Source organism: Hyperoodon ampullatus (genome assembly GCF_949752795.1).
Source record: "Hyperoodon ampullatus genome assembly, chromosome: 1".
Taxonomy (NCBI): Eukaryota; Metazoa; Chordata; class Mammalia; order Artiodactyla; family Ziphiidae; genus Hyperoodon; species Hyperoodon ampullatus.
Genome location: NC_136914.1, coordinates 11,759,535 through 11,786,583, shown reverse-complemented (window position 1 = coordinate 11,786,583; position 27,049 = coordinate 11,759,535). Strand labels below are relative to the sequence as shown.

Genomic DNA, 27,049 nt, shown 5'->3' with positions numbered 1-27,049 from the left:
ATACTCTGAATACAAGTCTTTTATCAGATATATGATTTGCATATATTTTCTCCCAATCTGTGGCTTGTCTATTCATTACTTAATGGTATTTTTGATGCTTAAAAGTTTATAATTTTTATTAAATCTTATTTATCAAATCATTTATTTTATGAATCTAGATTTTTGAGTCATATCTAATAGCTCTTTACCTAAATTAACTTACAAAAATTTTCTCCTAGAAGTTTCATAGTTTTAGCTCTTATATTTAGACCTATGATCCATTGTGAGTTAATTTTTGTGTATGATCTAAATTGATGTTCTAAATTCTTTCTTCATATAGATAATCTATTGTCAAAGCAACATTTTTTGAAGAGACTCTCCATTCTCCATTGAATTGCTTTGGCACCTTTGTTGAAAAGCCATTAAACTTAAAGATAATAGTTTATATCTGGACTTTAAATTTTGTTCCATTGATCTACATATATATGTATGTATATATATATATATATCTACTTATATATAAGTATATATATATATATATATATATATATATATACTTATGCCAGCACTATACAGTCTTGATTATTGTAGTTTTATATTAACTTTTTAAATTAATAAGTAAAATTCTCCAATTTTGTTCTTCTTTCATAGAATTGTTTTTTGGTATTCTGGATCCTTTGCAGTTTCATATCAATTTTAGGTTTAGCTTGCCAATTTCTGCCAAGCTTTAGATGATGATTGCATTGAATCTATAGATCAATTCGTGGAGAACTGCCATCTAAACAATATTGAGCATTCTAATCTGTGAACATGTACTGTCTTTCCATTTACTGGATCTTATTAATGTCTCTAAGCTTATTTTATGTGTTCTGTGTACAACTGTTAGAAAGCTTTGCTAAATTTAGTCTGATGTAATTATTACTTTTGATGCTATTGTGAATGGAATTGTTATCTAAACACCACTGTTTCTAACAAGTTTTCAGGAGTATGCTTTTTTCTCTTCTCTGGTGCAAATCAAGTCAACCCCCTCTGGTAGGAGACTGTTGGTTTTCATGGCCTGCTTTGCCCTAGTGAAACTATGCTGACAGAGCTGGGGGTGATGGGAGCAACTCCTGGCAAAAACACCACACACTCCAACTGACTTATCCAATATTCACTAGTTTTTCACGAATAATTACTTCTAAATTTGTGTGTGTGCAAATTAAGTCCTTAGTTGTAAGCTGGTTGTTTTAGAAAATTCTATCCAATGGTAATGGTGTTTTCTGGAAAGAAGATTTTCCAAGCTGCTCACTTTGCTACTCCAGAAGTCTCACTCCCAACTGTATGATAGCTTTTGAATTTAGATACAGCCTAAAGAACTCCCTCAGAAAAAGCATCCGTACTCTGTCTATATCAAATGGCCTGGTAAGCTTCCCTTATAACTTGTGATAAAAGTATCAGTTTTCCACTTTTTATAATAATCTTCACAGTAATACAAAGTGGTACTATTTTCTAGGTGTGTGTATGAGCAATTTTATTCCTCTTTCTTCCAATGAATGGCAAATTAAGCATTAGTCTGCAGATGAAATATTTAGTTTTACGAGGATGTGTTTTTTCTTTACGTATAAGAAACAGTTACCTTTCATTCAACCATATGTTTCTGGGCATCCTTCACACAAAATTTTAAGTAATTATATGTTTACCATAGATAAGAAAACAAGTTTAGTGTGAACTTTTATACTTAAGTCTCTTCTCCATCTCTCTTCATGTTTTTCCACTGTGATCTGAGACTGTTTCAAATTTCAAATATCCTCATGCAGTGCTTAAAAGTGTTAATGCCAGAATGGTTTAAAATTTGGAGGACTTCTGATTAAAATAATTTGCCCATAGGATGTAATTCTTCTATTAGAGGTCTATTCTACATGCCATCATTTTTCTTAATTATTTCTAATATTTTGCCCTTTATACACTGACCTTCAAAACTATTTATTTAGGGCTTCCCTGGTGGCGCAGTGGTTGAGAGTCCACCTGCCGTTGCAGGGGACACGGGTTCGTGCCCCGGTCCAGGAAGATCCCACATGCCGTGGAGCGGCTGGGTCCGTGAGCCATGGCCACTGAGCCTGCACGTCCGGAGCCTGTGCTCCGCAACGGGAGAGGCCACAACAGTGAGAGGCCCGCGTACCACAAAAAAAAAAAAAAAAAAAAAAAATTAAGAAAAATTGTGGTGTGTGCCCCTGACACAGGAATATACCTTTTCTAAAATGTTGCTGCTTTTAATGCCAAGAATTTAATACCAAGTCATCTCAAGAATTATGACAATATTAACCAAATGATTCCAGCAAAAGTAAAAACATCCAGAGCTTTAGATTAGATAGTAATAAAGAGAAAAATGTTCTTCTCATGCCTGCTATTATTTTGAATTTCTCATATTTCATAGGGGAGCCTTACCCTACTTACCTCATTTTAGTACAATTTACGAACATTCATGAGACTTTTATGAGTTTTTCAAGATCTTCCCCTGTCATGTCACCTACATTTATTTTTCACCAAAAAGGAAAAGAGAACAAAAGAAACATTTCCAAACCAAACCTTAATTCTCCTTGGCTCCTTTGTCAGGGGTTAATTAAAAATATCTAACAAAGCTTGGTCTTAGGAAATGAACAACACTTACCGCCTTCCTGTTATAACTGGCAAGACATCATTGGATGTGGCTTCAGTTATTTTAAAAGCAACTTTCTTCAAATCTGAAATACCAACGGTCATGTCCTCCAGCATTCCAATTTCCTCACCTAAACAAGGGCAAAGGAGCCTAGTTACAAACATACTATTTGAAGAAAGTCACTGTGTACTCCACCTCCCTGCTGGAATTTGTTCTAACAGTTTAGTGAATGAGTTTCTGAAGACAGTGAATCCATTCTCAATACGTTTTCCTGAGTCTGAAGGTTTTCATCAGTGAAACAAGAACCATTTAAATAGACTCCAGCTGTCCACATGCCCTTTGAGGGAAGGAAAGAGGAATGCCTTTGCTGGAAGGTTAGAGAGAAGTTTTAATCCTTTTATGGCACAAAGTATCATGCAGATCTCTTTCCCTTGGCAGGACTGACATTTGATTTCTAGAAGTAATAGAGATGGCTGAATTGAAGGTCACTGACCCAAGCTCATGCTAGTTTTATATCTTAATACACTGACAAATAAAACCTAAGAAGGAGGTAATTAAATAAGATTCTAGATCAGTCCTGCACAACAGAAATATAACGTGAACCAGATATATAATTTTAAATTTCCTGGTAATCATCTTTTTAAAGAGTAAAATTTTAAAAGGTGAAATTAACTTTAATAATGTTTTCCTTTAGGCTGATAGTTCCAAAATAACATTTCAGCTGTAAATCAATATACTATGATTAATTATTCATTAATTATTAATATAAAACTCCTTTTTCACTAGTCTTTGAAACCTGGTGTGCACGTTGAGTACTTATTGATTTGGACTAGATACATTTCAAGTGCTCAATTGCCACACCAACCTATGTATTGAACAGGGCAGCTCTAGACATTACAGAGTTGGGACTTTAAAAATCCAGTCATTGAAACTAGGTTGGCAAAAGCCTTTATTTAAAAAGCCAGATGGCTGCTCAGGACTCTACTGTGAAATAATCTATAATTCCATTTTCAAAACATAATGAGAGTAAAAGCACAGTGACAAGGAAAATGAATACAAAAAACTAAAAATTACATTCTTTCTCTAATGCTTGATGCAAGAAAGGTTTACTACTCATTTTTATATTTAACTGAAGGATCTATGGATCACATATCTTTATGAACAGGAATATTATTTTAACATGGACTAAAGCAATACTTACTATATGTACTTAGCAGCCCTTCATATTGTACTATCAATCCCACCGTGTGAAGCTGCTCAAGAAAGCCAGGGTCATACAAACTTGTGTGCAATTTGATGATAAAACCACAGACCAATCCAGCAAGCTAAAAAAAAAAAAAAAGTCATTGAAGAAATTACTGGGGTCAGTAAACTTTAATTTAAAAATATATAAGTCTTTGAGACATCGCAGACATAATTAGAAATTTTCAAGTATATGTAACAAAATTATAACTATTTATATATCCATTTTGAAATGCGTTGACTGCATTTACTCTAGTATGGCTTGGGGAAGGCAGCATTGTGAAATGGGAAAGACCATGGATCCAGAATCTGCAAATCCTGTCCCTCCCATTTCTAAGTAATAAAACCATAAAAAGTTATTTAACAGTTCCAAATCTTTCTGTTCTTATTTTTTTGCACACAGAAAATAGAGATAATAGTCCTCATTTTGCAGAGTCCTTGAAAGGACACAATGGAGAAATATGTATAAGGCAGAGCATAATGCCTGACACTTAGCTCCGTTTGCTACTGGGTCATGCATGAAATAGGGGGGACAAGAGATATTTTGGGTAAAACATTCCGTTTGTCTGGAAGGTTTAGAAGGAGAGGCTTCTGTCTCTTTCCTTCCACGTGTCTGTCTATAAAACTCAATCATGGTGGTGGAGGCAGGAGGGGAGAAGGAGCACAGCCATTGTGATGGAGGCCAACCTTGGTGTCATGGGCTAGGGTTGGGTGTAGGCAAAGGAGGTGGTCCTGTCAAACCTCCCATTCAAGACTATGGACTGGTGAACTTATTTTATAAACACCAAAAAAGAGATCATTATGAATTCCTGTCCTGGGATTCATGAGGGAGCTGTATAAATAAGGGGTTGCAAATAGATCCCTTTTGCCAGTCCTGGCTGCCATCCACACTGTGCATGGTGTGGAGAGCCCTGGGCATAATATGAGGACAGGGCGGGGGACCCTTTCCTTCACAGACTCTCTGCCCTGTGAAACAGCATGGACATAGCAGAGACTTGGCCACCTCTTTGCTGAAATAAATACTTCAGGTCTCAGACAGTGTTTCCATTCGGCTTGTATTTATTATGAGTAAGAAAAACTGGGTACTAAACTTTAAGAAAAGAATCCCTTTAAGAAGAAAACTGCCAAAGGACCTACTGTATAGCACAGGAAACTCTGCTCAAAATTATGTAACAACCTCAATGGGAAAAGAATTTGCAAAAGAATAGATATATGTGTATGTATAACTGAATCACTTTGCTGTACACCTGAAACTATCACAACATTGTTTATCAACTATATGCCAATATAAAATAAAAAGATTAAAAAAAAGAAAACTGTCAAAAAAAAGACATCTATCTTCACCAAGGATACTATTTGACAACCCATCACTGTGCTGGGCTCACAAGATCAAGAGGCACCTACTGCTTGGCTGAAGACGACGTCTCTTCTTAGCGTCAGCATCAAACATTGGGGAAGGCTGTAGGCAAGCTCCTGAAGGAGCACGAACGTCAGGGACTGCTTGGCTCGATTCACCACTTCTCCCATGCAGTCCTTCAGGGTAAGGATGAGGGGATACAACTGTTCATACCAGTCCTCTGCGGGGTGGATGGGGCATAAGAACAGCGGGATAGATGAAGGAAGGCCTTGGAAGATAGAACCAATTTATTTATTTTCTCAGTGAAGTTCTATACATTATTAAGGAGTCACAAAGATTAGATTTAAAGATCTCCGATTCCAATCTCTCCTCTGAACTCCAGGTGTCTATTACCAGCCACCCACTTGGGTGTATCTAACTCATCTATAGTAGAAGTCTTCTCTTCTCTACTCATCTCTAATCTGTGCATTGCCTGTATCTTAGTGGATGGTGCCACCAAAGTCTTCCTATGCTGGAAACAATTTCTTGGACTTCTCTACAGTCTCCACATTTACTGGGTCATTAAATCAGTTCTACCACCATAGTAAGCCATCAAACACTCATCTTCCCCCTAGCCCTCTCCCATCATCATTTATCCATCTCCTTCGGACCACTTTCTATTCCGCTCCATAACTGACCCCTCTTCCTCCAATCATATTCTACTCGAATCCTTTCTCAACAGAGTTGCTAGAGGGGGCTTTCTAATCAGTTTGAATCCCATCACTCACTCTTTCACTTCCTTAACTCAAACTATTTTAAACACACCAAAACATTCAGAACAAAGTCCCAAAGCATGACAGACCCTGCATTATCTGACCCCTGCCTACGTGTTCAGTCTCATCTCTCAGAACTTTTTCACTTGCAGCCTTGAGTCCCAGGTGAGCTGAACAACACAGATTTCCCCAAACCTGTTCTCTCTCATCTCAGTGTCTTTGCAAATCCTATCTCCAATCCTGGAGCACCTTCCCCCTACATATCTTCCTGACAAACACTTTATCTTCTCTGCAGACTCAATTCAGGGTTTCTCTCTTCCAGGAAGTCTTCTTGATTTTCCCCTTAATCCCCTCCTCCCCCCATCCCTGTTTACTAAAAGTTTGCATCACAGCTCCTTGCTCTTACTGTTCTAGAGCAATCCATGCTATTCTGCAAGAAAGGGAGCTCACTGAGGGTGAGAAATTTCTGCTTTAATCACTGAATCTCCAGAAGCTAGCATAGCAGATATTCAGTTTTTAATTGAATGAGTAAAGTTATACTAAATATAACAAAAGTCTTTTAAGATGTAGACATGTAAGAGAAAATCAAGTTTTTGACAATATTTGGAATTCGAATAGCTTTCCTTCAAATCAGGATACAAAATTGAAACCATCTGTGATTTTTGTATGTCTAGAAATTTAACATGTTTCAATTATATAATTATGACTTTGGCATGTGAAATAGAAACAAGTTATATTCTATTTCAGTTTATTTGGAAATCAAACCCCTGACAAATGTCAAACATTATAAATTCCAGACTGTGTGTTATTCCATTAATATATAAATAAATTAACAGTAGTGGGAAAAATACAAATATGATTTAAAAAAAACGAGCGAATGCTGAAAAATTAATTATGAATCAAGATCTAAAATGGTATGATCTTCTCAGTTTACAAAAGTGAATGATGTGAAAGGTCAATAATCAGTTAAAACCTTGGAAGAGTTATAGGTAGTGATGAAAAGAATTGTAATCACTATTGTGCCATATCTATTGTCACTTACTTATTTTAAGTTGTGGTGAAATAGATTAGATGAAATAAACCAAAATGGGTGAAAGGATAATTAATGGCCCCAACTCAATAAAAAGATGTGCTCCTGTTAATACTCCATGTAAATGTTTATGTGATGCTATAATGCAAAATACATTAGGAATATTAGGAGTTCTTATTTTAAAATATTGTAGAATTAAGTGTTATGATAGGAATAAAAAAAACACTAGAGAAAGGGGAATTCAATGAAGACCTATTAAATCTGTAATCATTTAATAAAGGAATCACTGTGGGCAGCCTAGGATGAGATATGAACCGTGGTTCAAGTAAAACAGGCATTCGGTGACTATTGATTTTTATGTCATTAGTAGCTGTAAAAAGGGCAAATGGAGGTACATTAGACTTATTTTCAGAATAAAAGACACATCAGTAGACACCAAGAAGGAATATTTGATATTCCTATTGTTTTCATATTTACATTCTTTTATCTCCCATTCTCTCCTACTCTCTAATTATTGTTCTCAATACGAATGCACACACACACACACACACAGAGAAAACAAATATCTCAATAAATTGACCCAGATGTAGATCTTAAAAGATAACAGACTGAAAACCTATTTTGTTTTGTGCTGAGGTCTGCAGAGATGAATTTCTACTGAAGAATTCTCCAACGTAAAATAAAGCCTGTGCGCAGTAGGTGGCGCTGTTTTATCAGGCTGAAGTAGAACTACTTGGTCACTTACTCCATTCAGGTAACTGATTTATATAGTCTTTTATATATTTGCATAGTTCCCAAACAGCAGGTCCATGTTGTATGGGCACTTTGCATCTTACTCTCCTGTGTCAAGTGGTCAATAACCTGGCCAAAAGTGTAATAGGCTCTTTCTATTAGAAAATGGAAAATTAACTTAAATTTTTTCCCTTGGAAGATACTGACAGCTCAAATTAAATATAGCTGATGGTTTTCTTGAAGATCTTTAAAAGAGGAATCTTCATAGATTTCTTCATTAGCATCAGGATAATTTCTTTACTCACTTCTAAACCTACCTTCACACTTATCTAACCATTTGACTCAATCAGAAATTACAATGACATTAAAAAAGAGACAGATCACCTGATTTCTAGTCCTTCTAGAATAAAACTGAGGACCTAGAAAAATAAATAAATACACTGAAATTCTAAATCTAGGGGTATTGTTAGGTATTTGTCTGACACTAGCAATATTCCAGTGTCTCTGTTTATTATAATTATATATACTTTTTTATGGCTAAAAGTTAAGGAAAATGGCAATATAAGAAAACATTAATGATGAATGAGAAAATTACAAGTTGGTGAGCAAGGTAGAATGGCTTAAAGATAGTAATAAGCTTCCTATAAAGCATACTTGAGAAAGCTAAAAATACATTTTTTTTTCTAGAAAAAAAGCAATTTAAGTTCAGCAGATAAAGGAAAACCTCACTGGCAAATGCAAATTGTGATGGCTTCAGGTTTTGTTCCCTGTTAATAGTCACTCAGTGTAAATCTCAGGTTCTGAAATAAACACAATGGAGTGTGACAGGCCAAAGAAAGGCCAAAGTAGTCAATTCATAAACAGCCTTTTTGCTCCAATGAGCATTCCAAATCACTCTCACAAAGGCAAAAGAAATGCTTTAGTTTTCTCTTTAAAAATATTTTTGGGGGCTTCCCTGGTGGCGCAGCAGTTAAGAATCCACCTGCCAATGCAAGGGACACGGGTTCAAGCCCTAGTCCGGGAAGATCCCACATGCCGCGGAGCAACTAAGCCCGTGTGCCACAACTACTGAGCCTGCACTCTAGAGCCTACAAGCCCAAACTACTGAAGACCACACGCCTAGAGCCTGTGCTCCGCAACAAGAGAAGCCACCGCAATGAGAAGCCCGCACACCACAACAAAGAGTAGCCCCCACTCACTGCAACTAGAGAGAAAGCCCGCGTGCAGCAATGAAGTCCCAATGCAGCCAAAAAAAAATAAATTAAAAAAATATATTTTAGGGGGAACAACAAAAAAAGCTGTAGCTCCTGATTGTCCTGAGACCACTGTCATATCCCTCTCAGCTTCCTGTCTCTCCATACTTACAACTTACATGGGGTTTATTTTGTCCTGATGGGAAAACCATTTTCTGGGAGGGATAAAGATGGTGTTCGTTCTGCATTTTCTAGTCCAAGGAAGAAGTCTTGAAATGCACACATCCACTCTTCTGAGTTTAGTTTCCTCACGTTTCAACTGAGATTTTACACACACACACACACACACACACACACACACACACACACACACACACACACACACACACTCCTGATATACCCAAGGACGCAGGGTAGTTAAGGGCTCACCACAATGTAGTCACCGCACTTACACGTCTCACAGAAGGTAACTGGCCCAGCAGGCACTTAAGTGCCCACATTGTTGATTCTATCCCCTGGGCTCCTTTTAGTGACAGAGGAAAATATGAAGAGAATGTTTTAGTGTCTCTATAAAAACTTGCTGAAACTCCTTAACCCTGAGACCAAGAAGCAGAGTCTTTCCTCAGGAAAGCATAAAATGCGTGTAGCTTTGCTGAGCTTTTCCTGAGCTTTGTGAAGTGTGTTGGAAGGCATCCAAGCAGAGCCTGTTTTCCAGCTTCTGTAACGTATTCAAGTGAATTCACTGAAGGATTCAAAGAACGGCTGCCGGGCACCCCCCTCACCTCCTCTACACACCATCTATTTCCTGTACAGGGTGTTCACGTCCTCTGAGCTCAATGGCTCTTAGGTTGCTCAGGAGAAAAATAAAAGAGCCAAATACCAACCAATGGTAGCAGAGCATAATGCTTTCTTTCCAATTTCTGAGCCATTTTCTTCGCAGGTGTTTGGTCTCTTTCTCTCATTTAAGATATGAACTTCATGGAAGCTTGTAGCCATTGTTATTTTTGTTATCACCACTTTTTAGACGTGGGGGTGGGGGGAAGACAAGCTCACAGCTTGCATGCCCATTAAACTTTATGCAAGGAGATAAGAGAAGAAATGAGCCTGGCTCTTAGGATTCGCCTAAGTTAAGAAGATGATGTACTGTGAAGTCAAGCAATTAGAATGGCCTTTAAGGAGGGTGATAAAATTTCCAAGGTTCTGAGAGGAACAGAGACCCATCCCACAGCTGACAGGGTTTTCATAGGATGCCCAAACCTCAGGTAGCACAGAACTGGCAGTGAGTTCAAGGTTGGGGGCTGGGAGTGGGTATATCATATCCCTGCCCATAGAGTCCTTGTTGGTTTTGAAGAGCCTATGTCCTCCGTCAACCCAGAGATGGCTACCTTTGCGCCCCTCTGTCTTTTGGGTACAATTTTACAATGTGAACATCAGCACTCAGAGGGGTCAACTAATAATAAGTCTTCCTCTCCAGATACCTTCTAGCAGGACTCCTTTGTATACTACACATGGCCAACTTTGTTCATACACTCTAAACACCCGGCCATATGAGGCCTCCAAATATCAGCTGTATCTCTGAGATAGAGGACACAGAAGTGAGGCTAATCCAGACAACCGACGAGTAATCAGGGAAAGAAAAGCACCTGCTGAGGCTGGGCTGCCTAGAATGACTTCCTTGGTCACTCAGAATGACTTCCTCCAAGTCTTCTTAACTCCTTGCCCACCTTTACAATCTGGTCCGGGAATTAAAAAAAAAAAAAAAAAATCCCTGTATTTATCTTTCTTTAAAAAATGCTAACCTGTCTTCCTTATATCAATGTCCCCTCTTTTTTCACTGCCATTTTGAGAAAGACATTCGTCCTTCAGTATCCATGGAGGATTGGTTCCAGGAACTCTTGCGAATACCAAAAACCAAGGATGCTCAAGTCCCTTCTATAAAATGGCATAGTACCATCATCCCTCTGTATCCGTGGGTTCCACATCTGGGGATTCAACCAACTGTGGATGAGGAACCTGCAGATACAGAGGGCCGACTGTAACCTTATTCCTTAGACAAATAGAGCCTCTTCAATGTGAGGTCCTATGGTCAATACTAATATTAAAATTCATGGCCCCTACCATCAAGGAGCTTAAAATACAGAACCCATAAACTAACTGGAGGAGGTCAGAAATGGGACTGGAGGGGAGCAGGGAAGGGGCTGAGATGACTTTAAGGATGTGGAAAAGGCAGGAATAAAGGGGAAGTAAGTGTTGAGCCTGAAGCCATAGGAAAAAACAATGGAAAACCAGGTGGGCAGTCACCATGGTAGGCATAGGGAATGGAATAAGTAGGGGTGGGGAGAGAAAAAGGAAGGTGCAGGGTATGGGTGAGCAGAGAGCCAAAAGCTAAGAAGCAAGGCCAAACCTAGAAACAATGGGTATCAGGGCAAGGTTAATGATAAGCCTGGGAGGAAGATCACATATAAATGTTGTACCTTCCTTTACATCTAGTAGGAGCAGTCTTAAAGGCTCCAAGGGTATTCACACAAAAGACAAACGTGTGTCTTCAAATGTTATCATCGTAGTGTCCAGTGAACTATGATCCAAGGCAAGTGACTGATCTTGGCACCTTCCAGTTGTATGAGAAATGAGTGGACTGCTCAACTCGACACACTGCTAGGAGAAGAACAAAGGCAACTTTTCTCATGTCAAGGGAACCTTATTTGTTTGAGTCCTGCCAGTCTGAGAACAATGTCATAAAACTTTCCAGTCTTGCTCTTAGAAAAACAGCAAAGGAAATGCATCAACTGATATCCTGCTTAAACTTCTCATTTCATAGCACAAAGTTGAAAGCCTTAAGTAAATTCTGCTAAGACAGTTTCCAAGAACTAAATCCATTAATCAAACAAATTCTGCATTGGTTGTAGCACAAAAGTTTTGAATCAGAGTTTACATTGGACCAGGAAGAGTCACATATTCACATTCCTTGAGCTTATTTTGCCTTTTGGCCTAAAAAAATCTGTAACCTCAGGACTCTGACCTTCAAACACACTGAGCTTTTAAGAATAAGTGCGTAGGTCATAGGTCATTGAGCAACCTAAAATCACCAATACATCTACATCAGACAGCTCTTGTCATTTAAATTTTGTCCAGTATCTAAGACTGAGAAAAGAGGGGTGGTGGATATTGGGTTGATGAAAGCCTGATTAGAGCACAGACCCCCAGAGGGGAAAGGGAGATACATTATCTACCCTGCAACGAACTAGGTGAGTGTAGTAGTTCAAGGCCAGTAAAGTTCAAGGCCAGTGGAATACAATGCATCCTTTTAAAAATTATTTCTACAAATCCAACAAAGCCTCATGTAAACAGATTTAACTTATAAGTGCTGAGTAAGTAGGCAAGTAACCAAACATAAACAGTACCATTTCTCACTCTATTCCATAATTATATGCCCCACAGTTCCCACATGGGATATATGCATCTTTTTTCTTTGCCTATCCCAGTTTCTCTGTGGGAGTGAGTATCATCAGATTTATGAGAACGCTAAATAATATTTCAATTGTAATTATGAATACTTGGCAATTCTTAATTTCTGCATAAGGTACAATTCCATAGTAAACTTTTAAGAGATACCGATGGGATTGATTTTCATGAAGCTATCCCATAATACTGCTAATTTGTGTCTGATAAAACTTAACATTTTGTTCAAAGGGTGACAGCAAAAAATTATCTGTACAGAGTTAAGATTAGAGATGCTTTTTCCTGGAAAGAACAGCAGCAGTGCAGCATCGTGGTTGAGGGGACAGGTTCTCAACTCAGACCACCAGGGTTGGAATCCAGGCGCTGCCACTAGACTTGGCATGAAAGTGCACAGGTAACTTCAACTCTCTACTTCTTCATCCATTAAATGTGTGGAATTACTCCTATGAGTGTTGCAAGAGTGAAATAATAAAGGCAGTATCTTAAAAATAAGTTTTAGCACATATTAAGCCACCCCAAATTGTTAGCTACTATCTTAAAAAAAATGGAAACAAATATAAAGTCATTTCGACATGTGACCCAATGTCTGTCCACTCACCAGCACTTATTTCTTATGCTCTTCCTTCTCTCCTATTTCTGAGGATGACTATTTGTTCTACAGCTGAGACCAGATCCTCTATCCGTACACCGGGTCTCACCCCCTCTTCACTACTGAAGAGTATCACTCAAGCAATTCTCTCCCCTGCCTCTGACATCATCAATATTTCCTTTGTTACTGGATCATTCCCATTAGCACACACATCTCCCCATCTTTAAAAAATAACCCTCTATTGACCCTACTTCATGCTATAGCTTCCACCATATTTCCTCTGCTTCCTTTCACAGTGAAAGTCCTCAAAGAGTTGTCCATACATGCTGTCTCCAGTTCCTTTTCTTCCTTTTCCTCTTCACTGGGGCTTTAATCCCTATCTATTCTAGTAAAGCTACTCTCATCAATGTCACCAGTGACTTCCATGCTGCTAAAGCAGTCACTTCTCAGTCATCATTTCACTTGACCTACCAGCAGCATTGGGCATGTTCATCACACCTTCATGAAACACTTTCTAACCCTGGATTTCAGGATATCATGCTTGGTGGTCACTCCTAAACCAGTGGCCACTCCTTATCCAGCTTTGATGCTGGCTCCTCACTTGTTAACATTGAGCTGTCCCCATTTGTAATCTGTAGGTCATTTCCCTTTTCTCTGAACACTCAATTCTTTGCTGACATTATTCAGTTTCATGGCTTTAAGTACCATCTATATGGTGGCAATTCCCAAATTTAGATCATTTATCTAAACGTCTCTCCTGAATTTCAGATTTTTTTAATCTAACTGCATACTTGATATTTCCATGTAAACTTAACATGTTCAAAGTGAACATGTTTCTGTTCCTGACCACAAAACTTGTTCTATCCAGAGTCCTCCCCAACCAGTCCACGGCCACCCATCCTTCCAGTTGCACAGGCCAAAAATTGTCCAGTGATTCTGGACTCCTCCTTTTTTTCTCAATCTCCCATCCAAACCATCAGAAAACTCTGTTGGCACCACCTTCAAAGCAAGTACAGAGCCCAGCTACCTTTCATCATCTCCACTGTGCTTTCTTATTAGTCCAGGCCACCATCATGTCTCACCTAGAGAATTATGTTCTAGGACTGGATTCTATTGGATTCTATTGGATTCTAACTATTGGATTCTAACTGGTCTATACCTGATTCTACTCTTTCCATCTACAGTCTAATCTCAACATAACAGCCTGGATGTTAAAATCTAAGTCAAATCAGTTTAATCCTCTGCTCAAAACCCTCCAATTAGCTCTTGATTTTCTCAGAGTAATAGCCAAAGTCAATACAAAGACCCTGCATAATCTTTCCCCCAACAAGTTACCTCTAAATTCATCTTCTACTGTCTCCTCTTCACTTTCTCTGTTCAAACCAAACCAGCTTCTTTGCTGTTTCGTGATCATGGAAGGCATACTTATGCCTTAAGGTTTTTGCATTAGTTGTTTTCAATGCCTCAAATATCCTTACCCCAGGTATCCACATGGCTCACTTCCTTACCTCCTTGTGTCTTTGTTCAAACATCAACTTCTCAGTGAAGCTTGCACTGACTACAAAACTTCAACAATATTCCAAAACCTTTTTACTTCGCTCTATATTTTTCCACAGCATTTGCCACTGTTAACGTATTAGGTGATGCCCTTATTTCTTATGTTACTTTTTTATGTCGAGAGATGTAAAAAGAATACAAACTTCAGGATGTCAGGTGTTTTGTATGTTTTGTTCATTATTGTATCCCAGTGTCTAGAATAGTGCCTGTATAGTAGATGCTCAACTAAAATATGTTGAATGACTGAAAGGAAAGAAAAAAAAATCACTTTAAAAATAATGTGACATCTTTATTATCGTAAAACTTCAGGACTGGAAGAGACCTTAAAAATTTGCAGATGATCTGTATTTTACCAACAAAGAAAGTGAGGTCCAGAGAATTTAGGCAATGTGCCAAAGGTCATGCAGCCAAATTAGTAAACTGTGGACTTGACAAGTATCTTGGCTCTGGGTTAAGTGTTGTTTTGTTACATCATAATTCACGGCACAATTTTTAAGGGAAACATTAATTTTCTGATAAGACTAAATGTTCAACAATGTCATAGGGTACAATTATTATTGGAATTCTAAATTTATAATAAAAATCTCTGTGTCATCTTTTATTTTTTACCAAGTTTTAATTTTAACTTGTAAGTGTATTTTAAAAATTGTCTCACCTGCTGACCTGTGAGTTTAAAAAAGCCTCATTCATTGATGTTTCTTTCCCAATGGAATTCTAAACATTCATGTGTAGAAATTTATGGACTCCAGGAATATTAAGGAATGTTTAGTGCAAGTTCCGAGGACATAATGATTTTCAAGCATGTATGCATAAATATGCACGTACACTGAAGATAGTCAATAATACCAAGAAAACCTAAGCATTTCTTGTCTGGTAGCATTTATAGATCAAGGTGACTACGCGTTGGACTCTACTTGCCAAGAATCATGTTAGGCTCTGGAGATTCAAGACCAAATCAAAAATACTTGGTATATTTTCTCACAGAGCCAAGACTAGTAGGGGCAATAACATTTAAAACAGCATTACCAATAAATCAGAGATACAGAGGCTGCAAACTAGTGGCCCATGAACAGCTTCATTTGGCCCTCAAATGTATTTTATTTGGCCTTCCTCACATTGCAATAATTTTTAAAAATCTATTATCAACCTTTAAAAAATTGGGATATTTTATATAAAAATTCAGAGTCACTTGAAAAATCAGAAGATGTGGTAAATAACTTTAGGTCCAGATCCCCCCATGGGAATGATTGGCTAGAGCTGTAGTGGTGGCCCTCTTTGTAGGGACATTTACTTCCTAGTTTGCTCCAGTGTCCATCAATTTCACCTGACTCATTCATGTTAACCTGCACGATGACTGTGGGCCTTTGTACTTACAACCCTTGTAGAAAGCATGATTCCATCATGTGCAGAATCCAGTGAAAAATAAAATTGTGAGACTTTTGTTCAAAAAGCAGTAAACTAGCTTTTTTTCTTTCTTCCTCAGTGGTATCTCTCTCGGCCCGTCATGGAGATTTCTATTTACTCTTTCATGTCATAGTCCTTTGGGTGTGGGGATGCTTGTGTGCAGAGCTTCAAAGGCACCCAGACTGACCCTGACTCTCCAGCACTCACGCCCAGGTCCCTTAGTAGGTGAGGGTGGGAATGGGAGATGGTCACTGGACTGGGACAAGGATGGGGAAGCTAGGCAGGCACTGGAGAACCAGGGAGACAGAACTGGAGATGAACCGAGTCTCCAAGTCCCAGGCATAACCTTCTTTGCCCATTATTTATTTACAACACAAAGCTAACACTATTAAAAAAGGTAAGATGGTGACCATAGAGCATTAAACCCAGAGCAAAGGGTCCTGCTGACTGAGGAATTCTGTGTACTTGCAAGTGGTCCCCTGCTTGTAACGCCAACCCTGGTCTGAAAGATCAGAAAAGGTGCCCCAGAAGATGTGAAGACTGAGCCTGTGGACAGTAGAGGTGGGCAAACCTTTGAAAGCTTGGCATTGAAAAGCACAAGGTGAGCTCTCCAAAGAGTCCAGTGTGGCTGGATCAGGAAGGCTGAGGTAGGGTGACATGAAGAAGATGGCAAAGCACTTGAAGAGGCAAGTGGGAGTCTGGGAATTTAGGGCCTTGTAAGATAAGGAGAAAACATAACCAACAAGTGAAGCACTAGCTATGACTTCCTGGGAAATCATTCATCAAGATATTAAGAGCAAACATAAAGGCAAGTAAACAAACATGCAAAACTGCTCTTAAAATTAAGCATTCCTTGTCCAACAGTTATTCTGCAGACCCAGTTCTTTTTGACTAATTCAATCAGGGATCACTCCGCCTGGAAGGGAGGCAGGGATGGAAAGCTTAGCAAAGTGCATGTCACAGAAATGCAAGTGCAGTCAGTTTTAACTATTAAGGTGACTATTTCCTCTCTTTTCCCTCATTTCGTCTCCAAGATGCATTTGATTTTCATCCCTTGGTGCTTCCTACTCCTCAGCTGAGGGCACTCTCCACACCCCAAGGCTCTGTATTAGGGATTGTGCTCATTTTTTCCTATTCTTTCTCTTTTCATTTTATCCAGTTTCATCTATCTATCTGCTGAAGATTCCCAAATGGATACTTCCTCTTCCACTTTCTTTATCTTGTAGATGCTGTCTTTGGAAAAATCTCTGTGTATCTCCTTTCAAATACAAGTTGCTCACCCACCAGACTGCAAGAATACGACAATGACTGAGTGTATTTCTAGATACAGTGCCTGGCACAGAATAGATGCTCAAATAATATCTGTCAATTGAATGAAAGGGTCTTCCTCTTTGTCTTCCAACTAACATGTATTTGGTATGTCTCTTCCATAAGGCTTAATGCCATGAACTGTTTTAGATATATTTAGATATAATTGTGTCAACTGATTAATTGTTCTATTCATTAATTATTTCAGGTGTATTAGGAAGATAGCTACTCTGGCCAACCAAAGATAAAGATAGGAAAAAAGATTTGCTAAAAAATGTGATTTGCTAAAATTTTGGATTTGTCCCTATTTGGAGTATGGGGGGGAATTTTTCAGACGACTGACCTTTGGCATTCACTAGTCATGGATAATTGGTGATAAATTACTGATAAATTCTTGGTAGTTACCAGACAATTGTGTTAACTGGAGGCAGGCAGCGATAAAGTAAAAGATGTGGGGGAAAAATAAATTCTCAGATCCCAAGGCATGTGCCTGCAAGTTAGAAGAAAATTATGAATTGGGGAAGAATGTGACAATCAAGGAACATGAAACTAACCAGTTGTACATGAACTAATTCTGTGATCTCCAGGGAGGTTTATCTCCTTTGTATGGGGCAGTGATGACTTGAAGCCAGCAATGGGCTCATTTGGGAAAATTATGGCACAGGAACTTCATCTCATTTTTGATAGGGCTTACAGCTAGGATAGATTAGAAAAACATATTCAATGACATAGGGTATTTGGCCTTTCACAGGGCACTTCGTGACACCTGTGTGAAAAACAGAGACATACAGGCCATGCAATAACACAAATGGGTCAATACATAGCCGGATTAACACACATCCCCAAAGAGTAGTGATTAACAAGTGTATTTCAATGCATACAATTCTTTTTAGTAATATGCCTCAAGGATATATATTTATCTCTGTTTTCCCATCATTTTTATCTGTTACTTCTGCAAGTGGACAGGAAATGTTTCCAAGATGTGAATAAAAAAAACCTGAGTAGGGCAGTAGATATGATGGATAAAAGAAACAGGTATTTATTAGCATGTACTCAAAAGTGTACTATATTACTGTTGTGGGTTTAGACACCAATCTCTTCAGGAGAATTGAGATAGACCGTGTCTTAGTCTCCTTGTGCTCCTAATATTTCACTCTAGCACAGAATGGTGCTTAAATATTACTCGAATTTTGAGAAGCCTGAAGGATAGGTCCAATTTAGCATGGTTTATGGATTTCAATGAAGTTAATAGTAAGATACTATTGTCAAAATAGCAAATGTAAACTTAGATATCAATAATAGAATAGTATCTAAAAGTAGAGAAGTGGTCCTCCTGTGTTACTCTGCACTTGATGCTAAACCTTTGAAAAATGACCAAAACAGTGGCAATTCAAAAAATAACACGATGGTTGCTTTCAGATATGTTAGGCTATAATGTGCAAAAAGGAAAGTAAATTTGTTCCATTTGTTGCAAATGATTAGATCTGGGCTAGCGGGTAAAATTAAAGAAAACATATTTAGATCAACATCTGGAGTATGCCATTTTAGGACATAAAAAACGGTTTTCTATCAGTGGAGATGTGTATCACAGGCTAGGGGAAAATTGGCAGATACTACAGATAAGCATCTTAACATAATTTAGGAGGTTTAATTACATAATCCTTAAGGGCACATCAAAATCTAAGATTCTAAATTCACTGGTTTTATCGTTGAGTCCTCAATTTATTATGAAATTGAAAGCATGTGGTACTACACATACAGAAGATGCTTATAAGTATGTTTAAGTGTACAAAAAATAAAAGGACAATCTTGTTTATTAAGAAAATATATGAATATATATAAGCCATGGGAGTTTGGAACAGTTAATCTATTATTTGTGCTCAGAACAGTAGAGAAAGTTTTACTTCTCTCAGCACTAATTGTAGTAAGTCCAAAATTTATGAAGTAAGATATACTGCCAAATCCTGGATCTAAAACAAACAAAAATACCTTCAAAACTACAGGTTTAAAACATTATTAAATTGATACAGTATAAAAAGAAAAATCTGCAACTTGAAAAGAGAAATATCTGCAGGTTATAGAGGAACATAAAAAAGTGAATAAATGTAGCAACAATTCAGAAGATCATCTGTTTAACCAACAAAGAAACACCAATTATAATGTAAAAATAAAATGATGGTAAAGAAAGAAAAACTGACTGTCTAAAGGTTAATTGTGAGATTTCAAAATGTATACCAGGGCTCCCCTGGTGACGCAGTGGTTGAGAATCCACTGCCAATGCAGGGGACACGGGTTCAAGCCCTGGTCCGGGAAGATCCCACATGCTGTGGAGCAACTAAGCCCATGCACCACGGTTACTGAGCCTGCGCTCTAGAGCCCAAAAGCCACAACTACTGAGCCTGTGTGCCACAACTACTGAAGCCTGCATGCCTAGAGCCCATGGCCCGCAACAAGAGAAGCCACTACAATGAGAAGCCCACACACTGCAACGAAGAGTAGCCCCAGCTCACTGAAACTAGAGAAAGCCCACGTGCAGCAGCAGAGACCCAATGCAGCAAAAAATAAATAAATAAATAAATAAATTAATTAAAATTTTAAAATGTATCCCAATATAAAACACAATAGTCAAAAGCACATGAACAAAATTTGACTAAATCCACTGATTAATTGATCAGAAATTGATCAAAATTAGTGTATTGACTAAAATTGATTAAAAATATCTGCAGAACTTAATTATAAGGAAAAACTAATCAACTGTGAGGAAAATAATCACTAATAAATGATGTGACAACAAATCCCTACCAGTATTTAGCACCTTATATAGAACAATGAACTCTAGATGACTCAAATCACTCACTGAGTCAATTTATTAATTAACTATAAAAGGAAAAGAATGTAATGATTTTCTACCCCAGCTATGGGCTGGGGATAAATTTGGTGTTATTGAAGAAATGGATTTATCTACCAAAATAATTTTTTGAAATATAGTATTGTTATATAATGTCAAGTCAAAAATAATCAGAAATTACAATATGATTTTTTTCACCCCAAATGGCATGAAATCAGTGAAAATATTTAAGGCTGGGAAGTTAAAAGAGTGTTTACAGGTACTGCTGGTAAGAGTACCTATTGTTACAAAGAACCATCAGAATGTCCCTACCCACCCAAATGTTGGTTTCTAAATGCTATTCTCCAGTAAAAGAAACCAGGGTTCCTTGGAAAATAGCTGAACCTAGAGTTGGGGCAAATACAGATCAGACTAGAGTAAGTCCCTCATGATACCAGAGAATAAGGGAGTGAATAAAAAAGTAAGAAAGTAAGAAAGTATGTAGCCTGTAGCAGGAGAAGCTGTCAAAAGGCCACTGAGAGCTCCCAAGAGCTAACTCTAGAACAACTAGAGCCCAAAATAAACAATAACACTATTGGTTTATAAACCAAAGCATAAAGTTATTCACAAGTCCACACTGATGTAAACAAGTAATTGTATAAATAACTACATTGGAGAGAAGGGGTAACTTTTCCTTACAAGATAATTCCACTTGTAGCAATCTAACTTAGGGGACAATTTCTGAGATGTAGTTAAAGATTTACATATTCAAAGATGCTTACATGTTAATTGCAGCATTATTATAATAATTAAATATCTAAAATAATGGTTTCTCTTCTGATGAACTAGTTTATAGTCATTATAATGTCATTACTTCCAGAGAATATTTATCAGGAAATACTCATAATGACATGCAGGATATTAAGAAGTACATCTGTATTTATATTGTGCACTCCAGTTTGGTTACTCTGTGTGTGTGTGTGTGTGTGTGTGTGTGTGTGTGTGTGTGTGTATAAACACAAGATATGTTCAAATGTCTGATGGAAATAAAATAAAAATCATATGCAATCCTATTTGTTTTCCTTCTCAAATTTTTAAAATTAATATTTCTAATAAAAATTTAAAATACAGGTAAATTGAGGCACATTTCATTAGTGAATGTGTATCTCAAATATCTTCGTCTGAAATAGTTTGGGGGGAGTAGTATAGGTAAATACGTGACTTTAGGTTGTTTGCTTTATATTAGTTCAGAAAGCCACTATGTATTAATTTCTTTACTGCACTGTTTTATGGGTAGAAACTGAAAGTGATTTTTCCCTAACTTAAAAGGAAGATTAAAATAAGAATAATAGCATTATTATTTTTATTATTTAATAAAAAGTTTTTATTAAATAACTGACTGAGCTAATCAATCCCACTCCAAATATGCAGTAACATCCATAATATATTTTAAGTATACTTGAGCACATACTCATTTGTAAGACTTCTATTTATCTTTGTTAAGCATCCTCTTTTATGTACCACTATCCTTGCCAAAACATGCGTACTATACACAATCGCCTAACACATAAAATGTTAACAAAAGATTTAACTTAGAATTATTTGATAATACTATATTGAATAATTTTCAGACCAAAGTATAGATTTTATTTTGCACATTTAAGTAGTGTCTTGTCTCCTAAAACTATTTCTAACACAAAAAAGAACAGATGAAATAAACATGGATGATAAAATAGAAATAATAAAATCAGTTATAGGGCACTGTGTTGTAATTTGACTCTAACCATCTACAAAGCTGATCAAGTTGTGAATTCTACTTTGGGAGCAAATTCCACCTGGTTTCAGACTATATCCAAACAATGCTTTACATTCAAATGAAGGTGATTCATCTAATTTTACAGGTGATTTATCTACCAAATGTTTTTACTTTTTTAACTGGAAACTTGGATCACACAGATACAATCTTCTGATAAAATATAAGATATGAATAAATGCATAATTTCAAATACTTTGGAACTCCATTCTCATCAATGAGAAGTTTTGGGGAACATGAAAACAAAATGATGTGGCAAAATTCAGTATCCCTTAATCTCTTAATCCTATTTGCTAAAAATTATTATGCCTTGAACACCCATCAATGGACAAAACAAGTCACTAATGATTCTGCTTCTTTACCTCATTTTCCAGAGCACAGCACCGTGTCAGGCTCATCACTGATGGTCAATAAATATCCAGTTAAAGAACATTGAAGTAGACTAGTTCCTTTTGACATAAGTTATGACAGGCTTTCATTTTGATTCATGTAAAGTTATGGACCTGGACTAGTTTCATTAATAAAACTGATATTATTTTTAAAACATTATAGAAAATCAGAAAAAAATCTGATATTATTTTTTTTTAATCCCCATATACAGTTAGATCAAGTGGAACATAAAGAACACCAGTGTAACTTTCCACCTACATAAACGTACTCTAGAGGATTAGGACCATCTACAGTAAGCGAACTTTAGAAAGCCATTGTTTACAAAAGTGATTTGGAAATGGTTCTACTGTTAATAAGGTGATGAAAGATTGATGTTTCCCGTAATTAAACTCCTGATGAAAATGTGAGCAATGAAAAATCAGGAAAACAAATTGAGAAAACAAATTTAATTTGATAAGCATCCATATTTTATTATGACTCATTTTCCTTAAGAAAAAGGAAAAGCAGATTTTGGAAGAAGAGGGTAGGGCAACACTTTTTCTTTCCAAACACTTAAGCACCTAGCTGGGACCACTCTAAGAGCAGTTCTTACTATCATAGAGAAATGCAGGTATCTGTCTTAGTCTTTGTTGTCAAAATTAATTAAATTAATGAAAAATTTTAACAAAAGAAGCCATTTATAGGGATGCAACTGTAGTGAAAATTTTAATTATCATGTTTGCTAGTCAATAAGCCATACATTTGAAAGTATCCCTCTCTATATATACATATGTGTGTGTGTGTGTGTGCATATGTGTGTGTGTGTCTAACTACAGAGACATAGACACCCACATGTGTATGCATATGTATGCATCTGTGTGTGTGTGTACATATACATATATCCATGAAAGTCTAGACCCTGTGAAAATATGTCTTTGTAATAACACACCAAAACATTCTTCTTATACAGAATTAAAACTTCTTATATGTCTTTGAAATAATTCACAAAATCACTCCTCAGAATAAGGCAAGGAACATTTTTATCATACTGACTTCTTTTCAGGAACCATTTTGAGATACTGTGTCCTGAGATCCCTCAAAGTTTCTAAGCGTTTTCAGATGCTTGTTTTTCTTCCTAATACAATTTTGGAGGAATGTGTAAAAGTAGATTAAACTATGTCAGACTCTCTAAAAGAAAACATTGTTCTCCTTTCAAGAGGGCTTTTATGAAGCAAAAACAAAACAAAAACGAGCATTGCAAGCAGTTCTGAAGACACAACTGAGATGCAATTTGATAAACAGCCTTCCATCACCCCAGCCAGAGCAGTGGAAAAGCACTCTATCAGCACTTTCATCTAAGGCACTGTTGACTCCTCTTTTTCGATCTCATTGTATCTTGGCTTCCTCATTTTGGTTACTCATCAATGACTGGAAAAAAATGATTCCTTACCCTGTGGATGAGTTATGACGGAGTCCCCTAGAGAATGGCCCTTCTCTCCATCTTTGTCGCTGCCATCATCTCCTTCACCGCTGCCGTCTCTTTCAATCAGTTTATCCACCATAGCAATAATGCAGTTCAGGCTCTTGCCCACGTGGGCCCACACCCTATCCTGAAAAGAGCATGAGTATCACTACACATTTTTATTGCAAAACCGAGATCAGGCAAAATCAGATGAATCCACCTGAGAGCAGCAGGTAGAGGAACAAATCATAAGGATGCAGACTGAGCAGCTCTAATACCCCCATTAATTTGGCCAAATTATGGATAGACAAGAAATCTACTTTCTCCTAATAAAGAATAATTTAAGTGTTGTGAATCTTTTTATTTAGTCCATTATTTTTCCTCTGTCATAAAGCAATGATGAACTACCTTATGGCATGAATCCATAACTGAGCACCAATTATGACATTTTACTCTGGAGATGTCTAATTTCTTTATCAATACTTAGTAAGAAAGCAGAGATACACCAATATTTTTAAAGAATGACTGCCGCTTGCACTCAAACTTCTTATTTTTCTTTTTATTGTGATAATATATACATAATGGCAAAGTTGACCATTTTAACTTTTTTTTTTTTTTTTTTTTTTTTTTTTTTTTGTGGTATGCGGGGCTCTCACTGTTGTGACCTCTCCCATTGCGGAGCACAGGCTCCGGACGCGCAGGCTCAGTGGCCATGGCTCACGGGCCCAGCCGCTCCGCGGCATGTGGGATCCTCCTGGACTGGGACACGAACCTGTGTCCCCTGCATCGGCAGGTGGACTCTCAACCACTGTGCCACCAGGGAAGCCCCATTTTAACCATTTTTAAGGGTACAGTTCAGCGGCATTAAGTACATTCACACTGTTGTGCAGCCATCACCACCATCCATCTCCAGGAATTTTTCATCTTCCCAAACTGAAATTTTGTACCGTGTAAACATGAACTTCCCATTCTTCCTTCTCCCCGTCCCTGGCAACCACCATTCTACTTTCTGTCTCTAAGGATTTGACTGTTCTAGGTATTAGAAGTTCTTAAACTGTGATCTTCAGATCACTTCTAACAGAATGACTTAGAGAATTAAAATGCAGATCCCTGGGTGCCACAAGTCAGTCAGACAGTTTGGGATTAACATATACACACTACTATATATAAAATAGATAATCAACAAGGACCTACTGTATAGCACAGGGAACTCTATTCAATATTCTCTAATAACCTATATGGGAAAAGAATCTGAAAAAGAACAGATATATGTATAACTGAATCACTTTGCTGTACACCTGAAGCTAACACAACATTGTAAATCAACTAGACTCCAATATAAAATAAAAATTAAATTAAAAAAAAAAAGAACCACTGGGAACTCTAAATTGAAATTTCGAGAAGCTCTTCAGGTGCTTCTGACCACACTAAGTATGAGAATTTCTACTCAATATTATGTGCTTCATCTACATAATAAGTCACTTTGGCTGATGTAAGCCTAAGAAGCAGCCCCTACCACTAGGGAGCCTCTCGGTCACTGGTCACTAATCTTCCTAAGTTCTGATTAGCAACCATTTCTGTCAAGGGCAACACATAACACACTGAATTTTTTGTCATAAAAATTTCTATGTTTAAGAATAAAAATTTTAATATAGTTATCATCGTGGCAGCCAATCATTCCTGGCTTCTCTTCTTGCTTCTCTTTCCACATCATTCAGATGGAGGCACTGACTCCCTATCTGTGATGTTAATTTTATGAATCCACCTGACTGGGTCACAGGATACCCAGATATTTGGCCAAACGTTATTTACTTACGGCTGTGTCTGTGAGAGCATTTCCAGATAAAATTAGCATTTGAATTGGTGGACTCAGTAAAGCGTTTTGCCCCCTTCCCCCAAATGAGGGTGGGCATCATCTAATCCACTGACAGCCAGAATAGAACAAAAAAGGTAGAGGAAAGAGAAATTTAACCCTTTCTGCTTAATTGTTTGATCTGGGACATCCATCTTCTGCCCTCGGTGCTCTTGAGTCTCAGGCTTTTAAGCCCGGACTGGAATCTACACCATTGGCTCCCCTGGTTCTCAGGACCTCAGATTCAGACTGAACTACACCTTCAGCTTTCCTGGGTCTCTAGCTTGCAGATGGCAGATCGTGGGACTTCTCAGTCTCCAAATTTGTGTGAGTTAATTCCTTATAATAAATCTTAATAAAACTCTTCATATAAATGTATATATATATATATATATATATATATATACACTTATGTACATATATATAAATAATGTCCTATTGGTTCTGTTTTTCTGGAGAACCCTCTCTAATGCATCACCGCATATGAACCAAATGGAGTCTTAGTGCTTTTCCTGCATCTTGCCATAAAGGAATCTTTCAGTAGGTGTTTTCTCTGTAACAGAGCTATTTCAGGCATTTAGAATAGCGCTTAGTGCAAAGATAATATGCAATTATACTACTTTCTTAGAGGTTTATATTTTTTATACTGAAATGTATTTTTTTAGCCAAATTAATTTTGTTAGTTTATAAACATATAAACTACTTTTGGGTAGGAGTAATCTAGGAAGAAAGAACTACATTTGAATTTAGATTATGTGATGGTTGTCTTGTAAAGACTGAGTTAAGTTGAATAATTCAACCACATTAAACCAAATATGGGAGTGTACAGATATGCATACTAAAGCTGAGGGGGAAAGAGGGTTTAGTAGAAAAACAGCACATCCAAAGTTAGAAAAGGTAAGTTTGAGGTCCGCCTATGTGACATGCTACCTATGATACCTTGGGAAAACCACCTCATTTCTGGGGACCTACAGTGGGTTCATCTACAGTTTAGAATGATGATTCTTGCCCTGCTTACCTCACCATGCTACAGTGAGAGCCAAATGACATGGTATCTATGAAAGTGCTTGGTAAAATTATTGCAGTTTGGCAAAATCACGTCCTACCCTTGCTGGCTTTCCTAAATGAATCAAGCTTCCTTTTTATAACCCTGTAATCTTGAGTATAAAGTATGCTATTAATCACAAGTAATCATAACAATTTTCCCCTAAAGGAAGATCTCCTTTCTGCCAAAGAATTAAAAGCACTTTTCCTCTGCTATTAATTAAAGCAATCATATCCATAAATTACATCATTCTCTGCCTATTGTCTGAGAAAATGAGGTAGAAACCTCTGACACCTATAAAGCTCATTACTTCCAGGAGGAAATGCTGGAGAATGGCAAGCAAGCTGAGGATGGGACATCACTCATTGGAATTTGGTAAGGAGCTTATATTCCAGACCATATAACCAAACTAACTGGCTCCCATTCTGAATATGCCTTAAT

General features: G+C 37.3%; 1 protein-coding gene across 9 annotated transcripts in view; it reads right to left on the bottom strand.

Moving 5' to 3' along the window:
- INPP4B (inositol polyphosphate-4-phosphatase type II B) overlaps positions 1-27,049 on the bottom strand; it is a gene marked incomplete at both ends in the record, with an annotated part of 346,425 nt that overhangs the window by 80,085 nt on the left and 239,291 nt on the right. For 7 of the 9 annotated variants that reach the window (XM_079705832.1, XM_079705833.1, XM_079705831.1 and 4 more), the window contains 4 exons: positions 2,630-2,747; positions 3,819-3,942; positions 5,264-5,436; positions 23,700-23,859. In XM_079705832.1, the coding sequence (XP_079561958.1) occupies positions 2,630-2,747; positions 3,819-3,942; positions 5,264-5,436; positions 23,700-23,859 (575 nt within the window). The remainder of the gene's footprint in view (positions 1-2,629; positions 2,748-3,818; positions 3,943-5,263; positions 5,437-23,699; positions 23,860-27,049) is intronic. The other 2 variants (XM_079705837.1, XM_079705836.1) reach the window with 1 other exon arrangement.